At 34.2% G+C, this 25,076-nt stretch overlaps 1 protein-coding gene and 1 long non-coding RNA gene across 3 annotated transcripts; both read right to left on the bottom strand.

Annotated features, from left to right (window-relative positions):
* Positions 1–12,880: 12,880 nt before the first annotated feature.
* LOC136272709 (uncharacterized) lies at positions 12,881–15,432 on the bottom strand. 2 transcript variants are annotated; one of them, XR_010710744.1, is made up of 3 exons: positions 15,065–15,388; positions 14,573–14,672; positions 12,881–14,150 (listed from the first exon to the last, which is right to left on the bottom strand). It is a non-coding gene; the product is annotated as an uncharacterized lncRNA (long non-coding RNA). The 2 variants fall into 2 exon arrangements; XR_010710743.1 differs by having other exon boundaries at positions 14,573–15,432.
* A 7,310-nt stretch (positions 15,433–22,742) lies between these two features.
* Positions 22,743–23,492, bottom strand: LOC136276258 (keratin-associated protein 16-1-like). The gene has a single exon (XM_066087792.1). It carries the CDS (start codon positions 23,490–23,492, stop codon positions 22,743–22,745), a length of 750 nt encoding a protein of 249 aa, XP_065943864.1.
* Positions 23,493–25,076: the final 1,584 nt, after the last annotated feature.

Below are 25,076 nucleotides of genomic sequence, written 5' to 3' on the forward strand. Positions count from 1 at the left end.
GTACGGTCGTTTATATTTACTACTGATTTAAAGTTTTTTGATCCTCAGCCTCAAAGTATTTTTTTTCATCATAAAAATAATAATTACCCCTTAAACTTTACAAATGAAAAAAAATGAAAAGAATTTGTTTGATGGTATCCATGCATTTTACGAAATTATTGCAAGTTTGGCAAAGCAGTTCATGGAATGTCTCAAAGTAATATAAACTCTTCAAGACCCATTAACATTGTCTATATAAAAAGCAGATCTATGGTACGGATAAAAAAATGCGGATAATTTAGAGTTATCGAACATTGCTGAGGATCGAATGACGTTAAGATAGACATCGTATCTTAGCTGCGATCACAATGTAAAAGCACATTTTGAAGGCATTGATTATTAACATTGGCTCAATGTGCACTTTGACAGTACATGACGTGTTTCCATCGCTCTACTGCTTAACACATAGGAACATCGCAACATCAAGGGGTACTGTGTCTGTCTCCCCCCCCCCCCCCCCCCAAAAAAAAAGCGCCAAAAAACCACCAGGGCTGCGTTCAAGATCGTAGCAGCTAGCCTAGTCGCTAGGTCGTAGATATCTTGGTTTATTGATCTCAGATTTAAAATGAAAATATTCAACTAAAGACTTATTACACCGACATATATTGTTTATTTCAAGCGGAATATACATGTTTAAATTCATTATAACCTAAAGGATGAACAAAATATCACAAAGTAAACCGATTTGATGTTTGTGACAAAGTGGTATCTAAGGTGACCATCTTGAATTTGATGCTTAGCATATAATATTTAGGCTACGAATATCTACGTAGCGGCTAGGCTAGCTTACCATTCAACTACGTAGCTCCACGGTGCAGCTACGGTCTTGAATGCAGCCCCGAGCTAGCAATACGCTACTAGTAATTTTCACATTAATTTTCAAAAAAATTACCAAAAGTGCTATGAAAAAGAAATGATATGTAGTGTTTATTTTTTGAAGCGGATGCATGCATACATTGTTATTCATTGTCAAAGTACACTGGCTCAGACACAGCAGTGAACAGTGACGGCTTAGGGAGGCCGATGATCTCCACACACAATAATAATCAACTACAAAACGAAAACGTCTTTTTTTATTGTCTTTTATTAATAAATATAAACCATTTACCAAACATGGATGAAGACAGACACAATATGGCGGACATGACTTTTGCTGAACATGTTAATTTTTCACAAACTACATCCATTATTATCACACACAAACACACGCACATTTACACACGTCTGAATAACACACATATATGTCAAACACACTTTAAAATGACTAGGGAGGAGGGTGGGGGTACATTCAATAAAGGAAGAGGGAGGGGGTTAACATGATATTGTTACGCACGCGCTCTCTAATGAACTTGATATCAGAGTTGATTTTATATACAATAGTCAATAAAATGTCTTCTTCTATGGCAACAAAGTGACGCTGTTTAAAGTGGTATTGTAAATTGGGTCAAGAGATGTCACATGACCTTGTTTAAAAATTTGATACAATTTTAGTACTAGACAAACGTTATGTATAACACATGCTGCATATAATGAGAAACAAAAAAATGGTGGCAGTCGAACATTGGAAAAATATGCAATAAAAAATAATTAAAATTAAGACATGGAAGATCTTAGACAAAGTGCTGGAGATTTAGACACCTGGGGCCTTATAAACACCGCCTGGCTCCCCATACAGGCCATTACTTTGACACTGACTAGATGATAACGACCCATGATAACAAAATATCTAGTGCAGGATATCTAAGGGGAAAATAGCAAAACAAAATTCCACCAAAATATCAGGAGAATAGCAAAATAAAAATCCTCCCAAATATTAGAATTCACAATCATTTTTTCTTCGAAATTGTTTCCAGTGTAATATACACGATAGGTAGGTGGGATGTTGCAATAAAAAAAGCACCATAATTTCATCACGTGCATTATAACAATTTTACTTGATCAATAAATTAAATAAAGATCTAATTATTACAATAAATATATCATTTCTACAGGTTCTACCTAATAAATATGCTATCTTGAGTCATTTGCTACATTTGAATAAATGTACTAGTATATTCCTTGGATTTTTCTTATCTAAATTTAATTAATAGTACAAAGCTAACTTCAATGCCAATCAATATGGATCTAACGTTCCTTATAAAGAAAAAACATAAAAATTAATGGGAAAAATAATCATTAAAAAATCAAAATTTTGACAAAACTGACAACATTGATAAAAATTCTTTTTTCCTTATGAAAATGCATTGCATACAATATATGAATCATGATAAACACATTAAAAAGACATCATACAAAGTTTAGACATTGAATTCTTCCATACACACAAAAGCTTGTTCAAACTAAAAGATGATGGACAATTAGGTGTGTGGTGAAAACATACCATGGAATAATAAATGCATTTCTGGAGAGTTTCAAATAAGCAGAAACCCTACATCTTGTTGTACATGTAAGGTTTGAAGTATGTGGCATTAAGCAAGATGAATCAATTTTGGAATTATAGAGGTTTCGGATTATACAGGTAGCGCTTTATTAAACATATTTGGAGTAGTTTTCTTGTAACAGAAGCTTAAGTACTTTGTATTTGTACAACAGTAGAGGTACCTATTAGTTAAATACAAGTAACATATACCAGTGTATATGTTTAGATACTGTAAATCACTTATTGAATGCGAGGGATTTATATCCGCGTAAAATCGTGCACTTTAAAACTTTGCCATTATTTTCTGAGGGTTGAGAACTATAAGAAATATGGACAAATGATCTGTCTTCACAATATTGTATTTTCGTGATTTGATTCAAAACAGCGGGATCGCGGAAATAAGTACTCCCGTTATATAGCAAATTTACAGTAACTACATGTTATAAATACATGAAGTTTCCTTTTTACAGTACAATATAGAGGAATGTAATTAGTAAACCCTAAGGTTTCAGATCATAATCACATGTACACATTATATATATGTACATTACAAGTAAACCTATGGTTCTCTTGCACACATCATTTATCAGTTATATATTATATGAAATGAATGGGTATCAATTAATTTCATAATTTTTAACTACTCAGCACTTTCTTTTGTCATTTTGGCAATGACTACCAAAACTGTAATAAAAGTCTGATAGTTTAACTAGAGAATATATTATTAATTATAATAATCATACTAATGAGACCACTGTTTCTAATAAAGACGCTCTGATTCTTTGAAAGCTTTTGATATTCAAGGTAAACCTCTTCACATGTAGCATCACACAGCAAGGCTTTTATTTAAAAATTCAAAGCAAAAAAAAGTGCCCCTGATCAACAATTATAAATAAGTTCAAACTCTGTGTAAATCTAATGCAAGAACAGTAAACAGGAAAACACAGCACAAAGTAATTGCCTCTAAATCATCTTCCGATAAAAATTGCACATTCAAAATGTAAATAATAATTACTGTCTGGAATATGTTCTTCACATAAAAACATAAATATGCTCTATATTTACACGATTAGACAATTGATAACTTATATGCAGGTCTGAATTGAGATTAAAATGCTATGATTAAAAAAAATATCAGATCGATTAAATCAAAAATGCATTTGCTACGATTTCATACGACTCCTTAGCTAATTAATCATTTCTTTTTTTGTTATCATTTTGGCAGTTTGCTGCAGATATTTACAGTTTGAATAATTTTTTTAACAATCAATTCACATTGGTTTTTCATCTTAAAATAGATCAACAGAAAAAGTAATTCAAATTTTAGGAATATATTTAGTATCTATTTCATGTGTTATAATGAAACAGACTGTGGTAAAACAAGACAACTATACCACCCTGTATTTATATCATGTGTTATAGTGAAACAGACTGTGGTAAAACAAGGCAACTTTACAACCCTATATTTAGATCATGTGTTATAGTGAAACATACTGTGGTAAAACAAGGCAGCAATACCACCCTGTATTTAGATCATGTGTTATAGTGAAACATACTGTGGTACAACAAGACAACTATACAACCCTATATTTATATAATGTGTTATAGTGAAACAGACTGCAGTAAAAACAAGCCTCTGTACGTCTATGATTTGTAATTAATTCAGATGTAGTTTAATTGTTTAACTGAGTAGAAAAAAATTAACACAATTAGAGTGATAAACTCAAGCCTAAGCTTGCTAAAAACAACAAACATCAACTACAGAGCAAAAGAAAACAGCCTTCTGAAATTTCTGTCAGCCCAATACAGAGACATTAAAGCACGTTAACAATCTATTTTAAATTAACAAGCACCGAACGAGTCTATACAACACATTTGACATTGAATTGTAAAATGAAAGCATGTTTTAGAAAATTAAGATACAATTCAGTTGTCAGTGCAATATATATGTTCATAAACTGTTTTGATATATTAAATAACGTTATTTAACATATACATGTGTAGAACATGTTATTTTAGGTGATGATACATTTGTCATTGTGTGATATAACAATACTGTCACTTTATGATATATGTATAATATGTAACATATACATGTGTACAGCATGTTATTTAGGTGATGATACCTTTGACATCGGGTGATATCACAATCCTGTCACTTTATGATATATGTATAATATATAACATATACATGTGTACAACATGTTATCTTAGGTGATGATACCTTTGACATTGGGTGATAAAACAATCCTGTCACTTTATGATATATGTATAATATGTAACATATTCATGTGTAGAACATGTTATCTTAGGTGATGATACCTTTGACATCGGGTGATATAACAATCCTGTCACTTTATGGTGTATGTATAATATATAACATATACATGTGTAAAACATGTTATTTAGGTGATGATACCTTTGACATCGGGTGATATCACAATCCTGTCACTTTATGATATATGTATAATATGTAACATATACATGTGTATAACATGTTATCTTAGGTGATGATACCTTTGACATCGTGTGATATAACAATCCTGTCACTGTATGATATATGCATAATATGTAACATATACATGTGTATAACATGTTATCTTAGGTGATGATACCTTTGACATCGGGTGATATAACAATCCTGTCACTTTATGATATATGTATAATATGTAACATATACATGTGTAGAACATGTTATCTTAGGTGATGATACCTTTGACATCGTGTGATATAACAATCCTGTCACTGTATGATATATGTACAAGGGTTGTCCAAAAAGTTCGTGGACACATGTAATTTCATTTTAAATACCGACGCTATATTTAGGAATGTATCAAAATATTTCAATATAGACTATAATAATGTATGTGTATAAAAATCAGAGCAATGTTCATTCTTATAATGTAGTTATTTGTACAAAAACATTGCCTTACAGGCCGCACGGCCCAGTCTGACGGTTACACGACGTTATTACAACGTCGTACGTAGTGCGTTGGTTTCTGTTACTTTGTACTGCAAACACTTTTCACACTTTCCTAGCCATGAATCGAACACATCGGAATACCATTTACTATCGATTTTAGATACAATGGTTCGAGTTGCATATTTAAGTTCATCAAAATCCTCAAATCTTACTCCTCTTAGCTGTGATTTGATGAAAGGAAAACTTGCAAAATCCATCGGAGCAAGATCCGGACTGCATGGCGGGTTTTCAAGAAGATCGAATCATAGGAGTTCGATTTCCAGACACGTGGAAGCTGCCGTATGTGCAGGTGCACTATCTTGGTGTAGTATGATATTTCCAAGGTCCACAGCCATTGCAGGACGTTTTTGCTTAATTGCCTTAACTAAATCGCGGCGTAACATCTGTAATAAATAAAACCAATGTTTCGTTTGGTACACTGTATATGGCTTAAGAATATGTGAATTATTATTAATATATGGTAATTAAGTAAATATAAATTAAGATAAGAATGCCCGGGTATTAAATTGATAATTTACGCTATGCTAAATGTAGCGAAATGGATGTTTTTAAATCCGTAATTACAAGTTAAATGTGATGAAATGGATAGTTTTCTACCTTGGAGTAGTATGCTGCATTCACCGTCTGACCGGAGGGTACAGCGTGGACCAAAATCATTCCGTGCCGATCAGCAAAGAATGTGTACATTTGTTTACCCATGAATGATTCTGTCAAGGCACTTCGATTCTCTCCTCCTCTTTTGAAATTCTGTATGAACGCCTTACTTGTCTGCGATCGTCTTTTTTGTGTTCATCGGATAAAAGTCTGGGCACCAATTTTGCGCAAACACGACTCATACAGAAGTCTTCAGTGAGGATATTAAAAACCGAAGATTTGCTAACATCACTTATCGACGCGACTTCTCTTAACGTCAGACGTCTGTCCTTCATGACAATGTCATGAATGTGGGATTTTGTTATATCGTCACAAATCAAAGGCCTTCCACTTCTTTCAGCGTCTTTTAAATCGCAAACTCCATCCGAAAATCGTTTTTGCCACTTGTAGACTAGTAATCTTGATTTGTGTTGATGCCTTTTTGTGTTCTCCATCATTTGTTTCTTTTCGGTAGGTGTACAGTTTCCCCGAGTCTACACATAATTTAATGATGGCGCGCTGTTCCATGCGATCCGCCGACGTCGCTTTTTCTGGCGTTTTCAAAGATATGTTCTTGCCGTAAACTCCTTGAAATACCCTCTGCTCAATTAAAAACGGCTTTAAATGACGTATGAAAATGACGTACACAATTCTGACTACGTCACAGTTGAATATTTTGACGTATTGAACTGTTTTTAAAATACTGTTAATATTCATAATCTTAAAACTCAATCCCGAAGTTTGGACAATTTTGACACTGGGCCGTTCGTGCTTTTCGCGACACTTTAATACAGTAAAATTTAAGTTTAATTTTAATGAAAACATTCAAAACCACTTTAATCTGATTTGAAAGTTTATGACAAATATTTTGGTATACAATATGCATATATAAACCCGTTTAAAATGACAAAAACGCGATTGTTCACGAACTTTTTGGACAGCCCTCGTATAATATGACACGGACGTCACCAATATTCCTAAAGTCAATAATAAGCCTCAATTCTTACTATTGACCTCATATTTATGCACTTTTCTTTTAAATTAAAGGATTTCACTTGAAGAAAGAATTTAGTGATTTGAAACTGATGTAACTTTACTTATCTACATAAACTGCACCTCGAAGTACGATAGATAAACTGTCAACGACCTTGGTAAACTGGACAGTTAAGTGCAATAAATGCAATTAAACAGTACCTCAAGGTACAATAGGGGTAATTTTACTTTCCTTGGTAAACTAGACATCAAAGTATTATTGATGTCATTCAACTGTACATCAACATACAATAAATATAATTTTACATAATACCTAATTAATAAATGTTTATTATACTATTTTACTAATTGTAAATTTTACTAACCTTGGTTTATCGCTGACATGAAGCACATACAGAGAATCATGGTTCTTTTTAATTTCATCCTTAAAAATAGAAGTAGATCAAATTAAGTATAAGGAATCATTCTTTATAAGTATCGTTAGCTGATTATTTGATCAAATCCAAAACAGCTCGAAGTTCTTATCATACATTATATCAAGTTCACTTTTGCAAACAAGATGAAAACTACATGGAAAATATTATATCACAGGCATTTTAAATCTAAATCACTGTGAGAAACATTTGCGAAGCTCGCAAAAATTTTGCATACGAATAAAAGTTGGTTTACAGTTAAACAAAGAGCAGGGTGAAGTTTAAAAAACACACAATAAATTAGTTGAAGGTAAATTTAACATGTACAACTCATTTTCCCAGAATTTAATATAGCATTGAATCATGATTTTTTGAAGTATACACTCTCATAACTGCCGCGGTGTGTGCATACAAATTGAGTAACGCGCGTTAGCGCGTTATGAAAATTTGTATGCACACACCGCGGCAGTTATGAGAGTGTATACTTCAAAAAATCATGATTTAATGCTTATATTTACAGTTTTTTAACTTCTTGCCTTGTCTGCAAATGTGATTCATACCTTAAAATTCCTATCTTATCCTTAGGGTAAGTTAATTTTATTGGAAGAGCCACAGTAACAGCCACAAGCGTGAACTTTGATTTTCGCTTGTGACGTTGCAGTTTACAGCGTTCAACGTTTGTGACGTCATAATAAAACTCGTCAATTTGACCTTTGACTACTTGTTGCATTTAGAGGCATTTAAACATCACGGAATTCAATGGAAAAACACAGTAGAATGTAAATATAAAAAAATAAACATAATCAGGAAGCTTAGTGGTCAAGAAATGAATCATCAGATCTACCTACAGGTTGTTGATATTATGTGTTTACTCATACACTATTATTCGCCAGAGGAAAAATCCATTAATTCTAGCTTTAAAATTCGAGTATCTTTAACCAAAGCAAAACTCTTTATATTTCAAGTATTATTTAACACGTACAACACTACATTGTCCCAGAATTTAAAAAAAATAAAACATGTTAAGGAGGCTTGGTGGTCAAGAAATGAACCATTAGTTTTGGATATTATGTGTTTACTTATACACTATTATTAGCCAAAGGCAAAATCCTTTTATCTTAACGTTTTGATCTGAGTCCCTTTAACCAAAGGAAAAATCTTTAACTTTTAAGTTTTAAATTTGGAAATCTTCTTCTTTTTAAATATAGAACTATTCTTCATAAAGAGATCAATACAATCTAAAATTTGTGACAACCAGTGAACCTTCTTAACCTAGACTAGCAATGTCAAAGAAGATATTTTGTTTATGGTCGCTCTTAGTTGCTATGGAGATAAAGAACACGGCCTCAGTGATGATGGTCTTGCAGCTTTTAGCAGCCTAAAACAAAAAAACAAGAAAAAAAATTGTCAGTATCCTGTAACAAACAGTGCAAATGGAAGCCTGTCAGTAGTCTGTGACAATCGGAACAAAAGTAAGGCTGTCAGCAGCCTATGACAATCAGAACAAGAACAAAATTGTCAGCGGCCTGTAAAAACAGAACAAGAGGAAGGATGTCAGTAGCCTGTGACAAACAAAAAAAGAGGAACCCGTCAGCATTCTGTAACAAACAGACCAAGAGGAAAGCTGTCAGCAGCCAGTAGAAAAACAGAACAAGAGGAAGGCTGCCAGTAGCCTGGGACAAACAGAACAAGAAGAAGGCTGTCAGTAGCCTGTGGCAAACAAAACAAGAGGAAGCCCGTCAGTATTCTGTAACAAACAGACCAAGAGGAAAGCTGTCAGTAGCCTGTAGAAAAACAGAACAAGAGGAAGGCTGCCAGTAGCCTGTGACAAACAGAACAAGAAGAAGGCTGTCAGTAGCCTGTGACAAACAAAACAAGAGGAAGGCTGTCAGTAGCCTGTGACAAACAAAACAAGAGGAAGCCCGTCAGTATTCTGTAACAAACAGACCAAGAGGAAAGCTGTCAGTAGCCTGTAACGAACAGAACAAGAGGAAGCCCGTCAGTATTCTGTAACAAACAGACCGAGAGGAAAGCTGTCAGCAGCCTGTAGAAAAACAGAACAAGAGGAAGGCTGTCAGTAGCCTGTATCAAACAGAACAAGAAGAATGCTGTCAGTAGCCTGTGACAAACAAAACAAGAGGAAGGCTGTCAATAGCCTGTGACAAACAAAACAAGAGGAAGGCTGTCAGTAGCCTGTGACAAACAAAACAAGAGGAAGGCTGTCAGGAGCCTGTGACAAACAAAACAAGAGGAAGGCTGTCAGGAGCCTGTGACAAACAAAACAAGAGGAAGGCTGTTTATTTGGTTTTGTTTAAGAAAGTATCAAGATTGAAGATTTCTCTGTAATTTAACTGTCAATAACTAAATATTGAATTTATGAATGCCATTAACATATAGAAAGATAATTCCGTTGTTTTAATTTACAGTAGACTTAAAGCAAAAACAACATTTTACATGAATTTATCATTCTCCTTTCTTCAGAGGAACATGCGACTCCTGTGATTCAACTTTTAGAACACGTGGAAGTGACGTCACATCAATCTGTGAGATCAGGCGTATTCCCCGCCCTCTACATTTGATGGCTGCTCCACTCCCACCGTTCGATACATTCGCTTCTGAAGGTAAATGTATTCAATCTTGCAATAAGATAATTCAATACACCGCGACATTTATTTTTAAATACATGTATGTTGAATCAAGCAAAAACACAATCTTCCATGAATTTATCATTCTCCTTTCTTCAGACGAACATGCGACTCCTGTGATCCAACTTTTAGAACACGGGGACGTGACGTCACATTAATATGTGAGATGAGGCGTATTCCCCGCCCTCTACGCATGATGGCCGCTCCGCTCTCACCGTTCGTTACATTCGCTTCTGAAGGTAAATGTATTCAATCTTGCAATAAGATAATTCAATACACCGCGACATGTATTTTTAAATACATTTATATTGAATCATTTAACTTTTTATGATGTAATTTAAGTTTATGATCCAGATGAGTAAAAATGTTACTTCTTAATTAAGTAATGAATATCTAATCGCAAAATTAGTGAAATTTCAAGAACGTTATTATATGAAAACCAGATTGAAAATAGTTTGTAACATCTACACGAACTTTATATTTTCGCATCGGTAGTATAGTAGTAATTAAGTAAACTAACGATACCCTCCCCCCTTTTCACTGATTCTATACGACATTACACAAGTGTCTTTCAAAGGGGTAAAACTGGTTTGTGTGATCAATATAAACTTTTGCCCTTTATATTTTTAAGGTTTGCATCCAATTGAGAGAATGCTTCTTAGAGTACCATCCCGGCCAAATAATACTCCTCATGCTGTCTCTAACCAGCACATGGTGACGTCATAAATACCGGGAAATTGAATGATTCAACAGATTATTGGGACTGTAGTAGATGCTGTTTGCATGTGGAATTTTGAATTGTAGATACAATATCTTTAAACAGTTGGTCAATAAACCTGCATGTCTGACAATCGTATACAGGTTTTTAAAATTTCTTTTGTAAGAAATGGTGTATTTCATAGCCACCTCCTTCAGTTACATGTAACCCTCTTTTCTACGTTTAGTTGTTGGTATTTTGGGTAACGTTTTATGCATAGTGGAGTCATTATGGGAATTTTAGAGCTAATGATGTCTTATTTCATTCATACACGAAAGAACAAATGTGTGTTCGTTTTTATAAATTGCATCGACAATTTCACAATTTGATATAATATGATACTAAATATCCTATAAAACATATTCATGATAAACCAAAACAATATTTATATAAATGCCAAAAAAATCATCATTCATCGTTGTACAGAAGTAAAGAAAAGAATAAGATTTAATGATTTATAGATTTATGGAAATAATCTATCAAAATGTCATAATAAGGTCCTTTAGAGAATTTCCCTATATTAAAGCAAACATGTATTACCCAACCCATTTGCCACTGATGCATTACACAAGTAGAGTGTATACACTAAGCCAAGCATGTGTCTTTTCAATCATTTATTTCTGATGCACAAAAGACGTCAGAGGTTTCTATTGCAGTAATAAGTGCCCTTGACCTAGATTTCCTGCCGGGAGACTACCTCGACAAACTTCGGGAAGAGACTCAGACCTCGACAGCACGTCCGTCACAGACTGAAAACGAAGATAGCTATTCGAACTCTGATACCGTGAAGATAAATAAAAAGCAAACAAGAAAAAAAAATTCCAAGAAAAAAGACAAAAGTAAGATTTCACGGAAAATGCAAAAACCGGAAAGCAAAAAACCAACCACCACCCCTATTACGCGTATTTTGTGAAAACCAAATATCAGAAGAATCCAACAACCACCCACTGGATGAAAACTTTGGAAACTCTGCGGAAACTTAAGGTTACTTTAAGTTTCCGACAGGTTTCAGCACGGAAACTTCAAGTTTCATTAAGTTTCCGCAGTGCTGAAACTTAGGCTGTCCATGAATCCAAATGGTTTCCGCAACGGAAACTTACTGAAACTTGAAGTTTCTGCATAGTTTCAATCTCCATATACGTTTGGGATACATATTGTTTACAAATGGTTTCCGCAACAGAAACTTACTGAAACTTGAAGTTTCTGCATAGTTTCAACCTCCATATACAATTGGGAAACATATTGTTTACAAAGGGTTTCCGCAACTGAAACTTACTGAAACTTTTTATATTTTTGCTTTCACAAAAGCTGAGCAAGGTTTCTACTTTATGTAAAAACAAAACAATTTCAAACAGTTCCAAATTTATTTTGTTCAAAAATTTGAAATTGTTTCCAATAATAAATAAAATACAGCCAAGATACAATAATGGAGAAACATCCATATGGCAATTCCCTTATTAGGGACTTTTATTTAAAAAATGATAAAATTGCACAAGAAAAAAAACTCCCATAGAAATCTTTACATTTGTATTTTTTTTCATCTCGATTAAATGCCTTTCAAATCTCCCTTTAAAAATGCAACAAAGATCTTACTTTTTTAAAAATATGAATGCAATTTACAAAATAACTGCACGTACATGAATAAACAAAGAAAACTTCACTGTTACATGAACATGATACACTTGTGTCACTTTGTTTTGAACTACAATGAATATGTACACAATAAAATATTTTTGAAAAGTCTAAAGTATCCATCTTTAAAAAAAAAAAAACACTACAAGATAGTAGTTGACTATAGAGGTATGACCCAGATTTGATTTGAATATGTCAATAAATTCCAAAATGAGGTCAAAGTGACCCACTTACAAGTTGGGATAAACCTTTTCTTTGTTAGTAATATAATCTAATGTTTTACAATAGAACAGGATTTGATAACATTTTTTTGATAATCCATTAAGTGCAAAGTGAACTTTTTATTTCCACCCATGATGTACCAACTGATCAGATTTTAATATCATAAGCCTGTCAGTATTTAATAGATGACCCAGAGGGAGATATGAAAAGCTTGTTGGCCAATAAAAAGCTAACAATGGAGCAGTCTGTCAAATCATGTGCAAAAATATGATGTACACATTTAATTAATTATGCTGATTGCAACACACTTCATTCCTGATGAATATTCTTCTTTACACACGGTTTACCTTCCTACATTTCACTACTTTACCTACATTAATATTTTTAAATCCAAGACATGAAGTAAAATATACATTGTTTATATATGACAAGTATTACTACATGTACATGTACTTGCTTTTTGTAGCATGAGTGTATAAAATACAAAGTATCACACTGATCATTCACCTTACAATTCTCATCAATACCAGCATTTTACTTATGATATAAAAGCTAATTCCAATTATATATTAGTTACATAACACAGATTGAAATAAAACCCACATGGAAACAACTTTCCATTCAAGTAATTTTGTTATATAAAAATTGTAATACATGGGGTATATGTTGTCTTTATATATTTTCATATACGACATAATTGAATATTGTTTGGTGTATTTTATCATTTCTATGACCCATGCATTCGTCGCCTAATGCCGTGTTTTTACATTTAAGATTGGTTTCTTAATTTTTAATATATTGCTGCAAATAAAAACTAAGTTATCAATAAATGTTTAAACAAAGAAAATGGAAAAAAAGTACGGTAGTTAACACTTATCAACTTGGAGGTGTGAGGATATATGTTACATGGAGTCTAATATTTTATGCAATATTTGCAAATATAACAAATTATTTAAGAAAATGAAAGTTAATATATGCAAGGTCTAATCAATCATTTAAAAAGTCAAAACCATGTGATTTTCTAAGATTCTAGCTTATAGACAGACATTGTAATATACTGGTATTTGATCATATAAAAAAAGTACTTTTATAGTTTATAGGTTTTTTGAAATGAGAATACTTTACAGTTAAAAAGTCTTGTTATGCAAAGGTTTAGTCGGGTCGTAGAGATGTGTCCATTCGAATCAATAAGGAGTGTCCTTGGCTGTTGTTGATGTAACCCGAGTCGTAGTTTATGGAAATAGGCCTTTTTGGGGGACTTTCGAGCATTGTCCAGACCGGTGAAGCACTCATATGATCACATCATGGCTACAGCTGACTTAGTAGTTCTGGACAGTGGTAGCATTAAAATTCTTCTTCTTGTGATGAACTTGTTCCTTTCACTGGGCTGTACTTTATGTCTGTTCTATTTATCCTAAACATGAATAATAAAGTTTCATTTAGATTTTTTAAACAATAAACATAAGTCATTCAGCCTAACATGTAATAAAAGCATTCTGAATAAAATTCTGAATACAGAAGCTACTATGCAGTTGCCAGTTGCTGTTTAAACTATGTCATATTACTCATATAATGACTACAGTAGTATCTGGTCTAAAACGTTTCATTTTATGTTTGAAGCTATGTTATTTTCATTTTGATTCAATTATTGTTTGTTGAACAATGGAAAAACTTATCAACAATAAGTGTGTTTCACCCCCCCCCCCCCCCAAAATCAACCTCATTTTCAAGAACTTAGACCTGGATTTCCCAAAAATTACTACAGTAAATTATAACATCAAACACATGTATAAGTTAATCTGTTAATGGTGAAAATAATCAATTTCAAAGCAATACCTTGCGTTCACATCGTCCAGCTGGTCAAAACATTCACCCGAATCACCGAACAGAGGATGCAACTAATCACCGGAAACATTGACTTTGTATGGTGTCAATGCTGAAAAAGAAAAACGTGAAAGATTTCATTTTCCGGATTTAATTAATAAATTGTTTTCGTTACATTTAGAGTTTGTAAATTGTATAATGTGCGAAAGATTCATTGTTCGTCTTGTTTACCAACCAAGCATTCATATATTAGGGACGTTTATATAATTATATATGTGTATACCCTGGATAATCTTGATTATCATGCATATAAAGTTGGTTAATGATTAACTTGGTCAAAACGTATATTTAAAAGAGATACGGTAATAAAAATTAAAACGCCGAACCAAGTTTGAAAAAATGACGCCATCTTGATTTGATGGCGCGAGATCTCGTTTACAAATGAGAGATAAATTAGAGCCTTGAAAATGTTATTGGGAGTATCTATATTGTGAATTAAGTTACCTTGACATGAGTTCTTCCTTTCTGCATTATCTCCTTGTTGTAGAGGCTATTAATGCTTCTCAATTCTCCATTTTACATCAGCACCTTCTTGTCCATTTTAACCTCCGCTCGGAATAATAAAGTGCGCCAATACTGACCAATCAGAACCCGCTAAATCTTGGAAAAGTGCATCTTGGGATAGTTTAAAATGAATAATGTTTAATCAAAATTATCATTTTTTAACGAATAGTATACTTTTTACATGTATATTTATTTTAAATAAGAACTGTCGGAGTCAGTATTTCCTGGTTAGATACGACAAAGTATTGGCGTGTGTTTGTTACAATTGTATTTGTAACACGTGATTAACCAAAAAAAAAAATGGCCGACCGTTTGTTTACAAATGTCTAATATGAAATTAAACAAGTTTTAATGAGACACATGTATCAGATTTTGTCTTTAACTATATTTTATTTACATGTACTGATGAGTTTGCCAAACTAAATATGATAGAGCCATATATAGTTTACTGACAAGTTAGTCTTGACTTGTCCAATTTTCACCGCGATTCTAAGCACGGTCATATTCTTATTCAAAATATAGAGGTGTGAAAATATTATGTTCATCACAGAGCAGGTTCTGCATGAACACACAGAAATCACAAATATAATTAGATTCCGATCAATTAACGGGGTCCGGTTAACAGCGTTCACCCGTACGGTGAATTTACAACTACGATGAATTGATGGCAATTATTTTACAGTTACACATGTGCACTGATTGGTCATGCGATGAACAGTACGTTAAGAATACTTATGAAATTAAAATACAAACGCGTTAAACATGCCGGGAAGTAAGACGTACACGTCGGACTGATATATAAACAAAATATAATTTTAATTATTTGGTATACTTTCTACATCAAATGTATACGAATGTACATTGTGTAATCAAATTTTAAAAATGGGATTAAAATCACGTGCACCACATGGCTAGTGCTGGATTTTAAACTGATTTTGTAATATAACGTATAACTTCAGTAAAATTATAAATAATGCTTATTATATCTTATAACAGAAACATGTGCATGTTTCATAAACATGTAACAATATCTGTGTTTACAGTACAGAAAGTAAATACAAAGTATAGAAATGCACGAATCACATAGGCGTCGAACCGGGGTGGGGGGGGGGGGGGGGGGGGGGGCTTAGTGCAAAGTTAGACTTAGCCAATAGGCATATAGCCCCCCCCCCCCACTTTTTCTCGCCGGAAATGTAATTGTTCCTAAATTTACCTTGAAAGATTGAGAAGTTGGAGTAATAGGCATTCTAGCGCCCCCCCCCCCCCCCCCCGACACGGATTAGGAATTTCATGATTTTGGGAAACAAAATTTGGGTAGGGAAATTTATTTTCGGAAGTATATAGTATAGGTATACACCCCCCCCCCCCCCCCTCCTCACGGACCAAGATTTTCATGATTTTGGGAATTAGGGTTTTTATAGGGTTTTTCCTCAATATTTCTGAGGATTAGTCTAGCCCCCCCCCCCCCCACTTTCAATTTGCTTCCGACGCCAGTGAATCATGATACAGTCATACATGCAGTAAAGTCTGAAATGCATGTAAATAATAAAACAATTATTATATTAGACTCAAACTCCAAGTGGGTTTTACTTGTTATTATCAACTGTAGAATTTAAAAAAAAATTCCTGTGTGTTGGCGTGGTATTAAAAAAGAAATGAATTAGCTCTAAACTTCAGGTTGTACGAATATTTGGTACGATTTGTAAAAATTTACAACGACTTTACCTTAATTTGTTTGCTTAATTAGTTACTGTACCTCAAGGTTCATTCAAATGATAACTAAATGATTTAAGAAGGAGTCTTACAAAATAGGTATATTAATTTATTTTACTAAATAATTATAATTTACTTATCAGTTTTACTAACTCAGGTACACACAAATTGAAAAAAAATTCCCGCCGGGCTCCAGTTATAAACTCGCGCTTAGTACTGTGTATATGTTATGTAACGTCTTTTGTTCACTCCAGACAGAAAAAACCCTGCAATCCACACAGAATATACAGGAAAATCACAGAGTAGGTCACCTGGACAAAGAATGTATACACATGTATACACGTGCCCGAGTACCTAAGATTAATGATTTCATCATATGCATTAAACAAGATCAGACATCAGTTTTTCTTTTCAAATTCAATTAATTACTTAGTAAAGTTCTTAATCGCCTTATTTGCCACATTTGAAGATAGTTACATGTATACTCGTACATATAGTTTCAGTCACGCTGAAACCTTACTATACATTTTAGTATGTACGGATTTATTATCATTAGGCTAGAATTAAACTTAAACCTGTTGAAAATAAATGATATCACTATTAAACTCAAAACAATTTTAGTAATAGTTTCAGCGATGCGTAAACCATTTGGAATCTTAACTTAAAGTTTCAGCATACTGAAACCTAGCGGAAATGTTCTGAAACTGATTGATATTTCCATAATAATTTACACAACTTTTCACATGATTCAAATTTAGTTTCCGCATTGCGGAAACCATCAGGAATCTTAACTTAAAGTTTCAGCATACTGAAACCTAGCGGAAATGTTCTGGAACTGATTGATATTTCCATAATAATTTACACAACTATTCACACGATTCAAATTTAGTTTCCGCATTGCGGAAACCATCAGGAATCTTAGACTAAAGTTTCTGCTGACTGAAACCTAACGGATACTTGCTGAATCGATATAATGGTTTCCGCATTGCGGAAACTATACATGAAACTTCAACTTCAAGTTTCAGCAAGGTTTCCATTTAGTTTCAGTTTTGCTGAAACTTGATTTTTCATCCAGTGACCATTAAGTAGGAAAAACAATACTGAAAAATCGCTTGCAATTTCCAATAAAACCCAAATCTATCAACCGAATCACCAATCAAATTCAGTCCTATCATTCCTTGTTGACCAAATACCGTATAACGGGTATTTTTACGTGCTGCTAATTTTTACATGTAGGTATATTTGAGCGTTTTTGGTCACGTGACGATAACAGTTCAGATCTTTCATTCAGTCTTGAGTATTTTTTAAAATTACATATAATGCCACGTTAGTAGATAGATGTCTTTTTTGGTTGGGAGAGAAAGAAAGAGTGACAGAGAAAAAAAATTCCCGGTAAATCGAACTGAGACGAGCACATGGTGTACATCAATGATGATACCCAGATAAATAGGAATAAGAAAAGTGTATATCACATATGAAATAAGGTTTAATGGATAAACTATAAACACAATCACAGATGATTTTAATCTTTACGGACATGTCCAATTCGTAAAAAACATGTCCAATTCGTAAAAAATAACGCGTAAAAATTCAAATCACCCTATTTTATGACGAATTCGTAAAAAAATTACAGCAGTAAACATTACCCGTTATACGGTACCTCTGACTGCTCTGACACACTTGCTTTCTGGAATAAGTAGTTTGATAGAGTCTAAAAATAGAGTCTCTACCAAAAATCAGGGAACAGAGCTTTCCCGTGTTGTCCAGGTACCAGTTGATTTCCAGTCAACGACACCGACAAATACTCGTACAGTCGTTCAGTACAAAAACAGAGAGACACAGTTACTTCCCCTAACCCCGTCCCAGTTCAGGCGATTTAATCCCAATAGAAACGCTATTTTACAGAGTCTGAGAGATATCCTTGCAGCTCGGCCATTGTCTCACATGCTTCAAGTTCCTGCGTCGCCGAGTAGTTCCCAACCGGAAGTCAGGCAGAAATCCAGTGCGCAGAATCTGAATGTTGGCCAAAGCAATGTAATTGACGTTAGTATACCGTTCCAAAGAAAAGGGATGGGTCCGCTTAAGTTCTTTAACTGAAATCCTTAAAATTAACTGTATGTATTTTGTATAAATGGACATTATTAACGGTGTTTTGTTCACGATACGGTTAGGTTTATTGCTTTTTTACAACGATAAAAGTTTCATTTGGTACAGTTTTGCAATTTGAACTCTGAGGTTTAGTTGACTTGTAACATTGTAGAACACGACATAATTGATTCGTTTCTTCAGGAATATGTAAAGCTTACAGAAATTGGTCTTAGCAATATACATACACTATACACTGTGTACCTCTACATACCTCTAACTATAGATTCAATCATCCTTGACGCTGACATTTTTTGAAAAAGAAACAAAAATATTAGATATGAATCGGAAAGGAAAAACTTATTAGAGTGAGTTGTCTTTCCTCTCATTGTTATGCACTGTAGCTCATGTAGTTTTGTTAACATGCATCTTTTTATATACCACATGGGGTGTATTCGTTTGGCTGATTGGAGAGCTGCAAGAGTATTCTAATTTGCTCGTTGTTAGTTTGGAGATCTCCGGTAGATATCCATTGTCTTCTTTCCAAATAGCAGGTAGACTCTGGAGATATCCTGAATCAGTTCTGGAGGTAGCAAACGAATACAACCCATGGTTATAAAAATAACCCCCACAGTGCAGAGTCAAAACATAATAACAAATAACTGTATGTAAATTACATAACAATTCACCCAACAGGAAACATCAATGCCTATGAACAGTAATCGTCCCTTGTACAGGAAAACAGACGTAGTCACAGTTCACGGTAATCAAACAGACGTAGTCACAGTTCACGGTAATCAAACAGACGTAGTCACAGTTCACGGTAATCTAACAGACGTGGGCACTTTCAAGAACGTTATTATATGAAAACCATATTGAAAATAGTTTGTAACATCTACACGAACTTTATATTTTCGCATCGGTAGTATAGTAGTAATTAAGTAAACTAACGATACCCTCCCCCCTTTTCACTGATTCTATACGACATTACACAAGTGTCTTTCAAAGGGTAAAAACTGGTTTGTGTGATCAATATAAACTTTTGCCCTTTATATTTTTAAGGTTTGCATCCAATTGAGAGAATGCTTCTTAGAGTACCATCCCGGCCAAATAATACTTCTCATTTTGTCTCTAACCAGCACATGGTGACGTCATAAATGCCGGGAAATTGAATGATTCAACAGATTATTGGGACTGTAGTAGATGCTGTTTGCATGTGGAATGTTTAATTGTAGATACAATATCATTAAACAGTTGGTCAATAAACCTGCATGTCTGACAATCGTATACAGGTTTTTAAAAGTTCTTTCGTAAGAAATGGTGTATTTCATAGCCACCTCCTTCAGTTACATGTAACCCTCTTTTCTACTTCTAGTTGTTGGTATTTTGGGTAACGTTTTATGCACAGTGGAGTCATTATGGGAATTTTAGAGCTAATGATGTCTTATTTCATTCATACACGAAAGAACAAATGTGTGTTCGTTTTCATAAATTGCATTGATAATTTCACAATTTGATATAATATGATACTAAATATCCTATAAAACATATTCATGATAAACCAAAACAATATTTATATAAATGCCAAACAAATCATCATTCATCGTTGTACAGAAGTAAAGAAAAGAATAAGATTTAATGATTTATAGATTTATGGAAATAATCTATCAAAATGACATAATAAGGTCCTTTAGAGAATTTCCCTATATTAAAGCAAACATGTATTACCCAACCCATTTGCCACTGATGCATTACACAAGCAGAGTGTATACACTAAGCCAAGCATGTGTCTTTTCAATCATTTATTTCTGATGCACAAATGACGTCAGAGGTTTCTATTGCAGTAATAAGTGCCCTTGACCTAGATTTCCTGCCGGGAGACTACCTCGACAAACTTCGGGAAGAGACTCAGACCTCGACAGCACGTCCGTCACGGACTGAACACGAAGATAGCTATTCGAACTCTGATACCGTGAAGATAAATAAAAAGCAAACAAGAAAAAAAATTCCAAGAAAAAAGACAAAAATAAGATTTCACGGAAAATGCAAAAACCGGAAAGCAAAAAACCAACCACCACCCCTATTACGCGTGTTTTGTGAAAACCAAATATCAGAAGAATCCAACAACCACCATTAAGTAGGAAAAACAATACTGAAAAATCGCTTGCAATTTCCAAAAAAACCCAAATCTATCAACCGAATCACCAATCAAATTCAGTCCCATCATTCCTTGTTGACCAAATACCGTATAACGGGTATTTTTACGTGCTGCTAATTTTTACATGTAGGTATATTTGAGCGTTTTTGGTCACGTGACGATAACAGTTCAGATCTTTCATTCAGTCTTGAGTATTTTTTAAAATTACATATAATGCCACGTTAGTAGATAGATGTCTTTTTTGGTTGGGAGAGAAAGAAAGAGTGACAGAGAAAAAAATTCCCGGTAAATCGAACTGAGACGAGCACATGGTGTACATCAATGATGATACCCAGATAAATAGGAATAAGTAAAGTGTATATCACATATGAAATAAGGTTTAATGTATAAACTATAAACACAATCACAGATGATTTTAATTTTTACGGACATGTCCAATTTGTAAAAAAATAACGCGTAAAAATTCAAATCACCCTATTTTATGACGAATTCGTAAAAAATTACAGCAGTAAACATTACCCGTTATACGGTACCTCTGACTGCTCTGACACACTTGCTTTCTGGAATAAGTAGTTTGATAGAGTCTAAAAATAGAGTCTCTGCCAAAAATCAGGGAACAGAGCTTTCCCGTGTTGTCCAGGTACCAGTTGATTTCCAGTCAACGACACCGACAAATACTCGTTCAGTCGTTCAGTACAAAAACAGAGAGACACAGTTACTTCCCCTAACCCCGTCCCAGTTCAGGCGAATTAATCCCAATAGAAACGCTATTTTACAGAGTCTGAGAGATATCCTTGGAGCTCGGCCATTGTCTCACATGCTTCAAGTTCCTGTGTCGCCGAGTAGTTCCCAACCGGAAGTCAGGCAGAAATCCAGTGCGCAGAATCTGAATGTTGGCCAAAGCAATGTAATTGACGTTAGTATACCGTTCCAAAGAAAAGGGATGGGTCCGCTTAAGTTCTTTAACTGAAATCCTTAAAATTAACTGTATGTATTTTGTATAAATGGACATTATTAACGGTGTCTTGTTCACGATACGGTTAGGTTTATTGCTTTTTTACAACGATAAAAGTTTCATTTGGTACAATTTTGCAATTTGAACTCTGAGGTTTAGTTGACTTGTAACATTGTAGAACACGACATAATTGATTCGTTTTTTTCAGGAATATGTAAAGCTTACAGAAATTGGTCTTAGCAATATACATACACTATACACTGTGTACCTCTACATACCTCTAACTATAGATTCAATCATCCTTGACGCTGACATTTTTTGAAAAAGAAACAAAAATATTAGATATGAATCGGAAAGGAAAAACTTATTAAGAGTGAGTTGTCTTTCCTCTCATTGTTATGCACTGTAGCTCATGTAGTTTTGTTAACATGCATCTTTTTATATACCACATGGGGTGTATTCGTTTGGCTGATTGGAGAGCTGCAAGGGTATTCTAATTTGCTCGTTGTTAGTTTGGAGATCTCCGGTAGATATCCATTGTCTTCTTTCCAAATAGCAGGTAGACTCTGGAGATATCCTGAACCAGTTCTGGAGGTAGCAAACGAATACAACCCATGGTTATAAAAATAACCCCCACAGTGCAGAGACAAAACGTAATAACAAATAACTGTATGTAAATTTCATAACAATTCACCCAACAGGAAACATCAATGCCTATGAACAGTAATCGTCCCTTGTAAAGGAAAACAGACGTAGTCACAGTTCACGGTAATCAAACAGACGTAGTCACAGTTCACGGTAATCAAACAGACGTGGGCACAGTTCACGGTAATCAAACAGACGTAGTCACAGTTCACGGTAATCAAACAGACGTAGTCACAGTTCACGGTAATCAAACACACGTAGTCACAGTTCACGGTAATCAAACAGACGTAGTCACAGCTCACGGTAATCAAACAGACGTAGTCACAGTTCACGGTAATCAAACAGACGTAGTCACAGAACACGGTAACCAAACAGACGTAGTCACAGTTCACGGTAATCAAACAAACGTAGTCACAGTTCACGGTAATCAAACAGACGTAGTCACAGTTCACGGTAATCAAACAGACGTAGTCACAGATCACGGTAATCAAACAGACGTAGTCACAGTTCACGGTAACCAAACAGACGTAGTCACAGTTCACGATAATCAAACAGACGTTGTCACAGTTCACGGTAATCAAACAGACGTAGTCACAGTTCACGGTAATCAAACAGACGTAGTCACAGTTCACGGTAATCAAACAGACGTAGTCACAGTTCACGGTAAACAAACAGACGTAGTCACAGTTCACGGTAATCAAACAGACGTAGTCACAGTTCACGATAATCAAACAAACGTAGTCACAGTTCACGGTAATCAAACAGACGTAGTCACAGTTCACGGTAATCAAATGTCCCCAAACATAGAACATGTTAAGAGTGACTAATACAGGTGATGGGTGTATTGAAAAAAAAATCTTTAAAATAAATATTGATTTAAGAGTCATTACATACGCAATGTATTTCTTTAAATAACGTTATATTACACCTTTTGTAAATTCTTTTTCATTTATATAGTGCATTATTATCTTATATTTACATTATCCATTGTCTTTGTCTGTGATAACACTATGTATCGATTTTGTACTATATAACCCATTATACAAATGACGCCAAATTGAGGCGCCGGTGGGGTTTGCTTATTTATATTTAAAGATTTAAATATAAGTAATAAGGAATCATTCTTTGAATATTATGGGGGGGGGGGGGTAATTTCAGTCGGGGCGTGATCAAATCTATCATTCGGGCTTTATGATTGATTTGATCACACCAAAATTATCTCCTCATAATACCCAAAGAATGATTCCTTATTCCTTATAAAAAATAGTCTCATATTGTCGAATATTGCTTGTAAAAACAAGAGAGAGAAAACAAAATAGAAAGAGACAGACAGACAGACAGACAGACGAAGACAGGCGATATAAAATTATCAGAAATGGTTTCTAATTTAAAGTTGTAGAATCTTCTCGGTTTGCTTATGTATTATTTCATGACAAGTCTATTTGTTTACTCGTTTTCCGAACATTTTTAAATTACGTACAAGATCAGAATACCTGATGATATCAACAATCACGTACAAGATCAGAATACCTGGTGATATCAACAATCACATACACGATCAGAATACCTGATGATATCAACATTCACGTACAAGATCAGAATACCTGATGATATCAACAATCACGTGCAAGATCAGAATACCTAATGATATCAACAATCACGTACAAGATCAGAATACCTGATGATATCAACAATCACGTACAAGATCAGAATACCTGATATCAACAATCACGTACAAGATCAGAATACCTGATGATATCAACAATCACGTACAAGGTCAGAATACCTGATGATATCAACTTTTCACTATTTGTTCTCTAAAAGTCTACAATCACATAAATAAATGTATTATCACAGATGATGCTACCATAATAAGGAATCAAACTAAAACTACATTGCAAAATATCTGGATGAAATTGGATTATAAAGCTAAAAAGCATTTTCAAGTTTAAAAAAAATGACATTGCTCGTCTCTCACAGGCACGTAGCATCGTTTTTGAAAGTTGGGGGGCCAGACCCATCCAAAAAATCTTGACAAGCAAAAAAAAAAAAAAAAAATTAAACAAAAAAAAAAAGTTTCCAAAAATCTTCGAAATCCTAATCCGTGGGGGGGTGGGGGGGGGTGGGAGGGGTTTACCTCAATTTTACTACTCATTTTCTTATTTTCATTTCAATTTTTTACTAACTTCCAAAAAAGTGGGGGGGGGGGGGCCAACTCCATTATAATTCATATTTTTATATGTAAATTTTAAAAAATTTGTTGCTGCGAGAAAAAGTGTGGGGGGGGGGGGGGCAGGCCCCCTGGCCCCCCCCCCCCTGATGCTACGTGCCTGTCTCAGTATATATACCGTTTATATTACGTAATACAAGAACTGGGGATAAGATAAACAGAGAAA

Source organism: Magallana gigas, chromosome 1 (genome assembly GCF_963853765.1).
Source record: "Magallana gigas chromosome 1, xbMagGiga1.1, whole genome shotgun sequence".
NCBI classification, from domain to species: domain Eukaryota; kingdom Metazoa; phylum Mollusca; class Bivalvia; order Ostreida; family Ostreidae; genus Magallana; species Magallana gigas.

Excerpts from the sequence above, each read along its gene's own strand:
- LOC136276258 (XM_066087792.1), bottom strand. The coding sequence starts at position 23,492 with ATGTTCTATGTTTGGGGACATTTGATTACCGTGAACTGTGACTACGTC.